Here is a 14,505-nt window from a genome sequence, read left to right as displayed (position 1 = left end):
CTATGTAGAAATTAATTTCTATTTAAAAACTTTACTAAAAATACTATTATTATATCTTAAGTATATTTATGCATGTCTTAGGTTTGCCTGAGTTAGTTTTGCTTAATATCTACATGTATGCAATCTATAAATATAACTCTCTCTATTTTTTTTTTGCGTTACAAATTACACATTCATTTATATTTTAAATGTAACAATTACGGATATGGAATAGTATTAATAATTTTAAATCACATTACTTTAAATTTATTATTTAATATAATATTTTGATTTCTAATTCCCATAAATTCAAATAATATACGATTTTTTTATTTAGTTTTTCAAAAAGAATATATTTAATTAAATTAAAAAATAATTTAAATTATTTTTCTTAAATACTAAAAAACAATTTATGAAATTTATTAATTGAATAAATACATTTAGTAATAATAATAATAATTATCATAATCTTAAATTAAATACTAATGATAATTAATTATACTACTTTAAAGAAATCGGTCAACATTAATTATCATTAAAATTATTTCATTAATAGTACTAAATGTATTATATATTAATCCAATTAAATGGATTAATTGTTAATTATTTTTAATAAAATAAAAATAATTTAAACTTTATTTTAAATATAAAAAAGGGTAAAAAAATACTATAAAAGAAATTGATACCAAATTTACAATATGAACATTTAAGAGGTTGATTTAGGTAAGTATATACCCATTGAGTTAACTTGGGCAGAATTTTATTTAGTATATTGTGGATTTTTTTTATTTAGATATATTTTGAAAAAAGAAAAGTCTTCGCTCTCACGCGTGAACCTTAATAATATATATTTTTCTAAATAAAATGTTGGTCAATGAGTAATATTTGACTTACTTATTAATTTTGAAATGGGCCATGGAATAAAATAGGAGAACAGTTAGATGAAAAATAAGGAGTTGTTATAGAAAAAAACGGAAATAAGTAAATTTTATTTACGGTAAAGAAAAAAAGATAAAACGAGAGGTTTTGTCGGAATAAGATTCAAACGCTGTTTTCTGCAGTTTCTTCGTTTCTCTTCTCTCTCTTCAGAAAAAAAAGCAGAAAAAAAAATCCATTCAAAGAAAGAAAGAGCAATTCATTCCAATCACAATGGCAGATCAACTCACCGATGATCAGATCTCCGAGTTCAAGGAAGCCTTCAGCTTGTTCGATAAGGATGGCGATGGTAACTTCCCACCAATCACTTCTCTTTCTTTTTCAATTTTTTCTTTCGATTTTCGATTCGTTATCCTCATCACTTTATTCTACAGAGAAAAGATTAAATGAAACAATTTATTAATTCTTTTTGGTTTTGCTTCCCAAAATTAATACCTCAGATATATCATGATTGCAATCGGAAAGAACTCCACCCATGTTTATGATTCGTATTTTACGAAAATATGAGTCCGTTTATTAAAAAGTATTGTTGTTCACCTTCGTTATGGTAAATTTTATTGATTCTTCAAAGTTTAATATATTCTTAAGTTGTTATTTATAAGAATCCTCTCATTTTTTTTTTTCAATACTAAACCAGATTTTAATTACAAGATATTCTAAGAACAAAATAACTTCCAGAAGATTGGAAGAACTAGCAAGAATTGTTTTAGCTTGATTATTGTTGTGGAGTTTAAACCTGGGGTATATAGTTTATCGCCTCCAGTAGAAGAATGATAGAACAAAAAAATGATTTATTTATTCTTATTTCTTTCAATTTTATTTGAAATCCTAGGGGAAGGGATCTGAAAAGTCCAAATAAAAGATAATTTGAAAGACATTTAAGTTTTAAGCAGATTGCAGAAGGATTTGAAATCTTGTTATCATTGTGTATGTGGCATCCATCCCTTTGAGCATGTTTAAGATTTGCAAGCATGAGTCAAATTGGGAGTTTTTTCTTTTGGTGATTTTTACATGGTGTTTGATGTTGTTGCAGGTTGCATCACAACAAAGGAGCTTGGAACTGTCATGCGTTCTTTGGGTCAGAATCCCACTGAGGCAGAGCTCCAAGACATGATCAACGAAGTAGATGCTGATGGCAATGGCACCATTGACTTCCCTGAGTTCTTGAACCTCATGGCCAGAAAGATGAAGGACACTGACTCTGAAGAGGAACTGAAAGAGGCGTTCCGAGTGTTCGACAAGGACCAGAATGGGTTCATTTCTGCTGCTGAGCTCCGTCACGTGATGACCAACCTTGGGGAGAAGCTCACTGACGAAGAGGTTGATGAGATGATTCGAGAGGCTGACGTTGACGGTGATGGCCAAATAAATTATGAGGAGTTTGTTAAGGTCATGATGGCCAAGTGATGGTACACCATCTCCACTAAATTCTGAATTCAATTGATGAAAATTTCTGAATTATGACTGTGCTATATAGAACATCTAGTCCTTGTCTACTGTCATTTCTGTCTTCTTTCTAAATTTTTATATGATGCTTTTTGAATTCAATCTTAACGACATTTAGTGGAAATCACTGCTGCTAATGGTCATTATGTTGCAATGGTGTCTTTTGATGTTTATTTAACTCTGGTTTCTAGTGATTGTCTAAGACAAGGTAAGTAAAATAACTTTGAAATTACTGCAATCTAGACTAAAACACGGTTGATATACTCGCACAAATATTTGTTTCATTGCATTGAAACATACAACCTTTTGAACTCTAGGTTTTTGTTAATTCTAGGTTGTAATTCTGATTTTGCCATGCTTCCTTGGTTTTTCTGATTCAACTCGCTGAAGTAGGAGTAATATGATAAGACTTATTCCTTATTTTCATCGATGACTCTCTTGTGAGCATGTTATAGTTGCATTATTTTAGTAGGCTCCAATCCCTATATCTCCATCAATTCCTACCTTTATTGTAGCACATGATATTTCAGAATCCTATCTGTGCTTGCTTTCCACCCTTTTAGCAATCCAAGCAAAAGTAGATTCCCCATTTTTGGTTTGTCTTATGCAGTTGAATACAACATTGTAGGTTTTGATGTTCTGTTTCAGTCCTTCCTGGCATAGAGAATCATGAAATGTACAGTCTTCAAACTCGACATTTTTTAGTATGAGAATTTGAATCCCTCCTTTATAAGTGTCCAAAAAGATAATATATACCAACAAACAAAAATCCCCTTTCCAATGTAACTTCCAGTTAGACCCTATTAATATATACATTATCTTTTCTACCATCATCTGAATGCACATCTCCAGTGAACTCCATGCTTTATTCTTGTGCACATTCAAACTCAAATCAGCATTACTCTTATGATGATTAGATATAAGATGCACTGCTCATTTTCTAGTACTCGATTTACAATTTCAACTTCATTCTCCAATATTAACAGGTGAAATATTAGCATTACTTACAACCATATCGGATATGACTTCACTAACAACATTTAGTTCCCAGAGAATCTGTTCATTTACCAAGTCGAAATGAATTTTTTTATCTGGGTCAATAAAAATATCTCTTTTAGCTATTCACACAAACTGAAGTTAACGTTAATTTATTATAAAGGTAGACGTAAAATTTTGAATCAAGGACGGTCCAAATGATTTTTTTTTTATCAGCAGCGAATATATATATATGAAATACTAGGAGTGTCTCCACACTTATACAAAGTTATTGTTTCTGTCATAGATATAACAATTATACTCAACAAAAACACATTTCCTTTTACTACCTTCGTTAAAAAAAACATCAGCTACAAATATTGTAATGTACCCCTGATTTCCGAGCTATAATTGTCCCAATTTTGTGAATAAGAGTTGTGCACATAATGGAAGTGCAGTGCAACCCTTAATATTGCAGTCCTTGTATCTAAAAATCAGGTTCATGTGCTATAGTAAGACGCAGAGTTGCTGCCACTATGATTTCTATTAAAATAGTAGAGTGTTGTACGCCCAAGTAGTGAATCTACCTCTATAAATATCTGCAAAAACCATAGAGACTTCTAGACTAGGAAGTCTGATTGGGTTAGAACATTGGTTTCCTCCCATAAATTCTAAGTAGAGGATACTAGGTCACAAATTTGATGCATTCAATAGAACATAAATTTCGATCATTATAAGAAGAAAAAAAAAACATTTGAAACTTTGTATTTCATTCATACGCATTTAATTTTGCCATATGTTCTAAATAATAGAAATTCAAACGCACTTCCATAATTTATTTCTTTTGTTGCTCAAAGCCAATAAATATAATTGTTGGAAATGTATATCTAAGTGATTATGTTGTTGCATTGAACTTATACCCACCCACTCATTTATTACACAAGTCCCACACCCTGTCTACAGTAATACATGTTAAGCATAAGTGGGTTGTATCTTCCTCCATCAACCCGCATAAAGCACATAATGTTTGTAATAATTATGATCATCTCCTCCTTAAATTTTCTTTTAATTCTATTTTATTGAGCATTATCCTCCAAGTCAAATGTTGTGGTGATGGAGAGCTACCTTTGTACTCCAAAATGAGTTAAACATATCATAATTTTCTTCGAGAAATGGAATTTTCAGTTAGATTGTGAATTTATATATATATATATATATATATATATATTGATTTTCTTATAAAATTTTCAAAATTTAATATTTAGATAGAAGTGAGAAAAAATAAGACAAAAGGTGATGGTTATCGCAAAGTTAAAAATAGAAAATTATAGCAACTTTAGAATTGCTGTACGAGTAGTCAAAAACATTACTTTGGATAAATCTAAAATTGTCTCTTTAAGAAATTTGAAATTAATTTTTAAAAATTTAGTTCTTATAAAACCTACAACGAAAAGGTTAGGCAAACACAATATATGTAAGCAATGTGATGCAAGAAATGAAAATATAAAAGACTTAAAAGTAATTATTCTAAAAGATTATTATTCAATTAATTTAAAATTAAAGAACTCAAAATAATTAAAGTAACTACTTGATTAATTTGTTTAAAATCTTTTTCTCCAAATACGCTCTCGCATATCCCTTCAAATCATGAAAAACGAACCAAGTGGATCACCAAAATCCACTCTCTTAAAGTCGATTCAACAATACAATTCATTCATACGAACACTGTGTTAGACAAAACCCGTGGTGCGGATGGATTTAAACTTCTTAAATAAGTTAATATAAATGTCCTCGGAGATGATTGAAATTTCATTATAACTCGTTTTTTATAATTTCGAAGGATAATATAAAGGATAAAAATGAATTAATTAATTATTGGCCTTAATTACAATTAAATGAAAAAATTAATAACTTTTTGACATTATAAAATAATTTTTTTTATTTTAATATTGAAAAATTAAGGTTTATGAGACCATTAGACGATAAATGTTATGCTATGTTTCTAAAATAATATTTAGGTCTCTAATATTAATATTATTTATTTTTTTATTTTAAAATGAACTTCCAAAACTAAAATGTATATATTTCAAATTTTGAAGGATGAAAATTAGATTTCTTTTTATGAAATTTAATTTATTTATAAGCATTATATGCAACAAAATAATTTAAACTTTTTGAAAATGGAAGTGAACAACGTTAAAAGAAATCCCCATCACTACATCCCGAACGCTTAAAAGTATCGAACAAAAATAAAAGAAGTAAAAAGCCGTCACATCAAAGTAAAAATGAAGTAAGAAACTAAAGAGTTTAAAATATGATTTCTGTTTTACTTAATTTCTTCGTTAAGAATTTATGTACAATATTTGCATCATTCACACAGATGCCAAGCCACCAGCTGCATGACTAGATCTAATGCCGGGTCTGAATCGTGCTAGAGATCATCAATATGTTTTTGAAAGTATGCCAAAAGCCAATCAATGTCCTCAACTTTTGGGTAAAACTCAATGTACTCGTAGTACTGTAGTTAATATAAATGTCCAAAAATATTATTGAAATTTCATTATAACCAATCTTTTATAAAGTGAAAGAATAATATAATTGATAAATTAATTATTTATTGGTCATTAAATGATAATCAACATTTTATTCAAAGTATACCCATTTCAAATTTATAGATTTTCTCCACTTAAAATAGGTTTAGTTAAAAACAGACGAGTTCATAACCAAATTGGTATGTCTGGATTGATGTATAATTATACTTAAATCAACGCGTGGCAATTTATACGGGCCAAAATCAAATAGTGATCTCTACCTTCTTATGTTATTTATACACTATTTAAAAAAAGTAACGGTATTTTCACATTCCAATTTTTCTTACGATCATTCACTAACACAAAAAAGACCTTTAACGTCACCCCAATAACGTCTGCCTAAAAAAAGCCCAACGTTAAAAATGAGCAGTGGCATTTTTGTAAATAATGAGACATTTTTAACGTCTGACGTGGAGGGGGCAGACGTTACTTAATGTCTGTTAAAAAATACCCCGACGTCACTCAAAAAAGGACGTCGGCCCCCACCTCGACAGACGTCCCTTGACGTCGGACCAGCGCGCGCCAGACGTCACTTAACGTCGGCCCCTCCCATCCCCGACGTCACTTAACGTCGGACATAACACCCCCGACGTTAAGTTTCAGCTTATCTCTGCGCGAAACGCAGAAACCCTCGCGCTGTTCATCTTTTCCACGAGAGTTCCCGCCGGCGATGCCATTTCCGACCCCCTCCAGGTGAGTTTCGAAAGGTTTTCGCCATCAAACTTGTTGGGGTTTAATTATGGGTTGATTTTACGCGTTTTGAACCGATTATTTTCCGTTTTCATCCCCATTTGCAGCGTTTTGAGATTCGTCCCACTTGCTCTTCGTTCCCATTTGGCCAGCAGTGTGCGGAGACCCTAGACTTCCTCTCAAAGTTTGTCTTTCAATTAGAGGAGGTTAGTTTTTCATTGTATGTATATATTTGTTCATTGTATGTATAGAATTACTTGTGTGTGTGTACGGTAATTGCGTGTTTGTTAATATCTCAATAATAGAAGCTTAATTTATACCTAAATGAGGCTTGTGTTGAGGCCTATGAAAATCATTCAACTGGTTAGACTTAGATATACGAAGTTCATTATTGCAGGCTTCATTTCTTTTGATTTTCTCTTTACAGTAGATTCTAAGTTAATTTTTAATTCAAAATAAAGTCAGTCCTTAAAGCTAGGAAGTCAAGAGAGGACAAGCTTTATTTTGGATTGAAGTATCACGTGGTACACCTCGACAACATGTGATATCCTTTGTGAATCCTGTTATTCATAAATTTTACAGTTTGAGATAGGTTTTATTTGTAATTGACTCCTTTAACTGGCTAAAAAGGGAAAAATTGTAGTTTCTTTCCTACCTTCTCTGTGCTCTATATGGCTATTAGATACATGTCTCCTTCAACATCTATTTAGGACTTATAAGTAGTTGTAGAATAGCTTTCAACATGTAGTGATAGCCACTTTGGCATAATTTTTTTTTTTCAATTAGAGCTAGACAAACTACTCCATAAGCACTAGAAGGAGAAGAAAATGAGTAGAAAAATTAAAAAAGTTTCTCCTTAAGCTGAAATTAGCTTATTCAAGTTAAAAAGAAGATTTTGGAGAAGCTAATACAAAAGATCTTTTGCAAATAAGCTTAGAAGCTAATTTTAGCTGCTGGAGAAACTTATTTGATTTATTTTTCTTTATTTCGTTCTCCTATAAAGTCTTAAGGACAAAATTATCCAAACAGGGCTTTAGTCATATGTAGTGCTTGCTGATAAAAAAAGTCATGTGTGTAGTGCTGACATATAAGGGTGTGCTTTGGACAATTGCAAAATTATATTATTTTAATAATCAATTATATGTATTATTGATTATAATCATAATGTTCTATGTTTTGATAAGTCAATTGAAAAGTGATTGTAAGATAATTAAGTTCGTTTGGATGAAAAAAGAAAGAGTTTTGACATATAAAAAAGAGTGTATGATAAAATGAAACTGTTGAAGAATGATCGTAAGTTTCAGATTTTCAAGTCAAAGGAACAACTTTTTCTCTAGATTTTATTTCATCAAATTTAAGTTATTTTCCAAAATACAGCTTAGTTCATAAACAACATTTTTTTAAAAAAAGCAACTGTAATCTAAGATTTCAGATGTTTCATTCATGCTCTAAGTAAAGCTACTTTGTTCCTCAGGAAATTAAGAAATTGTGCACATATTTGGTGGACTTGAAGAAGGCATCTGTTCAGGAGATGTGTTGAAGTGTCTATGCTAACTATGCAGCCTTCATACGGTTAGTTGTGCCAATTTGTATCAATATTTTGAAAATTGTGTTGGTCCTTTTACTAATAAAAGAAAGAGATTCAAGGTGGAGAAATCGAGCAAAAATTTTGTTAGACTTGTAAACAATATTAGCATACATATTAAGTACTTAAGTACATAAATGTTGTTATAGAAACCATGATAATCTATATAAACAAAATCATTTTACTAATAAAAATCAATGCTTTAGTGTTTAACAAACAATCATGTACCTCAACCTAGTTCTGCTTTTATTTCCCTCATATATAACTGAAATATTTTGAGTGGTAGAGGAATAAAAATGATCTTTCGACCAGTTCAGACTACAATCATTTGTGCTGAAAGTATTATGAAATTGTTCTGGGAATTTTCTGATTTTCAGGTGTATGGATGTTGTAAAAACAGTCAAATTTTTTTTAAAAATATGGAGCAGTTTGACGTCTGGTGTGCCCTGACAGACGTTATTTAACGTCTGATCGTACCAGGGCCGACGTTATTTAACGTCTGACGGGCTCTGACAGACGTTAAACTGCTCAGGTTTTTCCCTCATTTTAGCGCGAAAATTGACGTCTGTGTTACTAGCCCCGACGTTGGATAACGTCGGACTCCTAAAACACCGACGTCAAGTGACGTCTGCTATTTTTCCGATGTTATTTTGACGTCCCGATACGATGTCGGTGTTTGGGCAGACGTCAAAGGTCGAAAATGTCGGACGTTAAAAGGCTTTTTTGTGTTAGTGATTTGATATTATCTTTACTTTTTTTTAATCACTTATCTTCTTTATATATACAAAAAAATACTTTTTTTATAATTATTTTATCCATATATATATATATATATATATATATATTTATTTATTTATTTATTTTCATTCAAAAACGCACTTAAAAGAAAAGCAAAACCCAAAAGACAAATAGTTGTAACATTTAAAACCCCATAAACCTTTCAACTTATTGCATACAAATTATCAGCCTTAAACCTAATTGAATTCTTGCATGTTCACTTTTCAAATATGATCCCAAAAACTAATTGAAACTCTAATGAACAACTAAGATACGAGTAATGAACAACTAATTGAAACTCTAATGTGAGTTAATTTATTTTTGATATTACAGATCTGAGTCTGGTTTTAAAAAATCATAGACAAAATTAAGATGTGTCTCATGTGCACGACTTTGTTTTGAAGAAGTCATGATAGAAGTCGTAGAAGGGGAGTATGATTTCGTTAGGGATGACAACGGGGCGGGGCGGGGACGAGTTTCGCTATCCCATACCCATCCCCGCATAAAAAATTCATCCCCATCCCCATACCCAAACCCAACGGGTATCAAACTTTTTTCCCATCCCCATCCCCACCGGGTAACGGGTATAATCTCGTACCCATACCCGTACTCGTGTTCTAACTACTTCACTATTAATTTTTATAAAAGAAAAAAAAATTACGGTAAAGAAAACATAATATTATGAAATATTCAATATTAGGAGGATTTTCTTTGATGCCAAATACCTTAAAATAAATTATAATTGTTTACATTTTATATTAGAATACCAAATAAAATTTCATGTGAACCAAAACATTTATTAAATTTGCAAACTACAACATTGATGAACTTAGTTGATAAAATTAAAAAATATTTCAAAAAAATATAAAAGGAAAACAAATATTCAAATTAAAATATATTTTAAATGTTTGTTTACTTCAATTTTTTAAATTCTAATGAATCTCTTTTTTATACACTAATAAAAGTTATAATATATCACTTGATCAAAATGACACAAAGAACAAATAATAAACATAATAATAAAAGGAAAAAAAATATTCAAATTAAAATATATTTTAAATGTTTGTTTACTTCAATTTTTTAAATTATAATAAATCTCTTTTTTATACACTAATAAAAGTTATAATACATCACTTGATCAAAATGACACAAAGAACAAATAATAAACATAATAATAAAATTTTGACATAGATTTTGTATCTTTTGAACTTCAATATATGTTGGATAGTGACAAAAAAATATTCATAGCAATTACATTAAATTTTTATATTGTAGTAAATAAAAGTTATTTATACAATTAAAGTGAAAAAAATTACAGTATGATTAATAGTGAGTTATAAAATAACAAATAATTAGATAGAATATATCGAAATATTATTCTACATGATGAAAATAAACAATAAATAAAAATATTAAAAAACTAACAAATGTGTGTTTTAGAAATAATTTGAGAGACTATCGAAAGAAATCGCACAAAGGAAATCAAATGTATAATTAAGGTATGATAAAATAAAAAATACATTAGAGAACTAATTATTAAATTACGTTTGAAGTGGTTAAAATTAAATAGAAATATCATTAGTGACCAAAAAATTTGTCATTAAATTACAAATAAATTAGTAATTAAATTGGTCATTAAATCAATTATCGATTCGATCATTGAATCAGTCACTAATTTAGTCATTGATTCAGACAATAAATCAACTACTACCACCAATGATGAAAAATAGTGACTGATATGGGTTACTGACTAAATCAGTCACCATTTCATGTTTTTCTTGTAGTGAATTATCATATACTATTCCTAAATATCATTATATATATATATATATATATATATATATATATATATATATATATAATTTTAACCACTTCAAACAGAATTGAAAGTGAAAAAATTACATTATGATTAACAATGAGTTATAAAATAAAAAATAATTAGATAGAATATATCGAAATATTATTCTACATGATAAAAATAAAAACAATAAATAAAAATATTAAAAAACTAACAAATGTGTGTTTTAGAAATAATTTGAGAGACTATCGAAAAAAATCACACAAAGGAAATCAAATGTATAACTAAGGTATGATAAGATGAAAAATATCTTAGAGAACTAAGAAAACTTTTCAAATATCAACATATATACTTAATGGTTGAAAAATAACGAAAATTATTTCAATGAAACAAAAGAGTTCTTCAAATTAAACAAAAATTAATAATAATAATAATAATAATAATAAGTAAAGAATTTTTTTATATTATCTTAAATTGAGAGTATAAACATTCTCATGTGAAAGGAAAATTTATAATAAATAAAAATATTAAAAAATAATATAAATATTCAAATGTGAGGCATAATATTTTTTTTTATTAACATACATCATTTTAACATAATTACATAAAGGTTATGATAAGATAAAAAATATATTGGAGATGAGAATGAGTTTCATGACAAATGAAATAATTAAAAGAAAAAAAAATAGAAAATATATATATATATATATATATATATATATATATATATATATATATATATATATATATATATATATATATAGGAGTTACTTAATTAATTGTGAATATTTTAATAATTTAAACGAGAATGGAGATATGGCGGGGACGGGTATTATGGCGGGTATATGTACATCCCCATACCCATCCCCATACCCAACTGAAAAAGTCGGGGATTCCCCATACCCATACCCATACCCAGTCAATGCGGGGATTCCCCATCAAAACGGGGACGGGTTCGGGCAATACCCACGGGGACGGGTTTATTTGTCATCTCTAGATTTCGTTAATACAATTGAAGTCATGATCGAAAAAGGCGATTTCATTAAACATTAAGTTTAATGAAATAGGGATTAAGCAAAGTCATCAAAGAATTGACAATTTATGTTAAAGAATTTGTTCTATTGAAATCGTAAATGTTAAAATGTTAAATACACTAAAGTAGTATATGTCATTAGTGATTTTTGTGTAAATGTTAAAATGTTAAATACATTGAAGTTGTATTTACCATTAGCAACTTCAATGTAAAGCTTTAAGAGAGAAATCGTTTACCAAATTGAGGTAAAATATACAAGCTTGTTCCAATATTTCTGTATCAGACATTATTCTGTTCATTGTTTGAGATAATTATATTCAAAAGTAGAGAAACCTTTTTGACGATATACACACATACAGATCAAACAAGTTTATCATGCATATGCGATATCAACAACAAAATGTGTTGCTTAATCTATTGGATTCACTTAATGAGTTGCTTAATATATGTACAGTCTCAAGCCTTAATTACAACCGATTATACATCTAACTATACATTATATTTACATGGGTTAAATATGTTTTTGATCCCTCACGTTTCAGTGAATTTTAAAATTAGTCCCTCTTTGAAACTTTATATCAATTTAGTCCTTCATCTTTATAAATATGTAGATTTAGTCTTTCTTACCAATTTTTGTTAAGTTTATTTGACATTTTAAACGCATTTTATTATAATATTTGAGTTAACATTGAAACGAAAATGTGTCAAACGGCGTAAACAATTCAAATACTATCATAAAATGTGCTTGAAACGTTAGATAAACTTAACAAAATTTGGTTAAAATGACTAAATTCACGTATTTTTAAAGATGAATGACTAAATTGGTATAAGATTTCGAAGAGGGACTAATTTCAAATTTTACTGACTTAAAGGATAAAAAACATATTTAACCCTATTTACACTGAAGTTGTCAATGATAAATTCGATATTTAACATCTTAACATTTAGACAAAAGTTACCATTGTATGACTTCAATGGAACACATATTTTACCAAAAATCGCAATCTCTTTGACAACTTTATTTAATCCTCGTTTAATTAAACTTAATCTTTACTAAAATTGTTTTTCTCAGCAACCACTACTTCAACAAAATATATATATATATATATATATATATATATATATATATATATATATATATTTCCACTTTTTTTTCAAATTATGGTGAAGGATTATATTTATAGCTAAAATCCATAATGAATAATACAAAATTTACATTAAAAAAATTAACCGTATAAAGTACAAATTTTTGGTAAGAAAATTATATTAATAACTTTTTAAATTGCTCCTATTTTGATGTATATTTTAAAGTATTAACAATAAAAACTGAAATATAATTGTATAAAAAATATTAAAAATCTTGTAATGAATATTTATAGTTAGGGTTCAACGTTTATAGAAAAAAAAAAATCAAACGAACATAAAAACAAATGCTTATCATGACTTCATGGATTACTAGACTTTCATCCTTAGATATTGTCAAAGAATAACATCAAGAAGAAGAGGAGAGTATGCTGATATTAGAGAAAAGATGAGATACCTATTGTAGATGGAGGAGTTGATGTAGACCGAGCTCCAATAAAAAATTTTTAGTTACTTAAATTAAAAATTATTGATGAATCTGTAATCATAGAGAGGTTGAAAATGAAGAAAATAAATCAAGCTCACACATTATTATTCCAAACAAATCCATTTCCATTTATTATTACGTACAAAACACATATCCATATATCACTATGTACAAAAGCATTACTTATATATATATATATATATATATATATATATATATATATATATATATATATATATATATATATATATATATATATATATATATATATATATATATATATATATATATAACTTTATAAAAATAGTTTTAACTTCTTGAGAAATGAAAAGAAAAAAATGTTAAACAAAATACTTCTTATTACATCTGGACGCTTTGAAAAATATCGCAAAAAAACAAAACAAAAAAAACTCCAAAGGAAGGTCGCATATCAAATAAGAGACTAAAAATTTATAATATCATTTCTGTTTTACTTAATTCCTTCCCAAATATAGTCAGTAATTAAATCAAGCTGCAAAAGTTGAAAACTTTGATCGGATAAAAAATGATTGATTGGACCAAAACTTATCTTATGAGAAAGCTATGTAACTTTATTGGAAAGCATAATGGCAGCTACACTAGTAAAGCTAATTGTAGGCACCACACAAAATTGCACAGAATTGTAAGCACCATTCAATTAGAGTCACAAGTGATCTTTACTGACAATTCCTTCTTGAGTGGGTTATCTAAAAATTAATATTATAATATTTTGTAAAGCCTATAAAAGGCTAATCTTGTACCAAGAGTTATGTATCAATTTTAGTTTGAAACATATTGAGTAAAAACTAGGGATGGCAACGGGGCGGGGCGGGTACGGGTATCATGATCCCATCCCCATCCCCATAATAAAAATTCATCCCCATCCCCATCCCCAAACCCAACGGGTATACAACTTTTGACCCATCCCCATCCCCACTGGGTAACGGGTATTTTCTTATACCCATACCCATACCCATTTTTTTATTGTTCCATATATCAATTAAATATTTTTTATAAAAAAAATTTAAAAATCACACCAACGGAATCATGATACTATCAAAATATTCAATATTAAAATAACATACTCTTTTTGATTTTCATGATGTC

At 28.5% G+C, this 14,505-nt stretch overlaps 1 protein-coding gene across 1 annotated transcript; it reads left to right on the top strand.

The window, feature by feature from the left end:
• Positions 1-988: 988 nt before the first annotated feature.
• LOC114183735 (calmodulin-7) lies at positions 989-2,515 on the top strand. Its single transcript, XM_028070862.2, has 2 exons — positions 989-1,204; positions 1,949-2,515. The coding sequence occupies exons 1-2, from the start codon at positions 1,129-1,131 to the stop codon at positions 2,320-2,322; spliced, it is 450 nt and encodes a 149-aa protein (XP_027926663.1). The 5' UTR covers positions 989-1,128; the 3' UTR covers positions 2,323-2,515.
• Positions 2,516-14,505: the final 11,990 nt, after the last annotated feature.

The sequence above is a fragment of the Vigna unguiculata genome, chromosome 1, assembly GCF_037176805.1.
Source record: "Vigna unguiculata cultivar grain cowpea cultivar isolate G323 ecotype 2 chromosome 1, ASM3717680v1, whole genome shotgun sequence".
Lineage (NCBI taxonomy): Eukaryota > Viridiplantae > Streptophyta > Magnoliopsida > Fabales > Fabaceae > Vigna > Vigna unguiculata.
Note: the sequence above shows the minus strand (reverse complement) of the source record. Positions and strands in the feature narration are given on the sequence as shown.

What these genes read in the sequence shown, in the direction of transcription:
- LOC114183735 (XM_028070862.2), top strand. Translation starts at nt 1,129, where the DNA reads ATGGCAGATCAACTCACCGATGATCAGATCTCCGAGTTCAAGGAAGCC. An exon ending in GTTCGATAAGGATGGCGATG is followed by an intron (nt 1,205 to 1,948) that starts GTAACTTCCCAC and finishes ATGTTGTTGCAG; the next exon opens with GTTGCATCACAACAAAGGAG.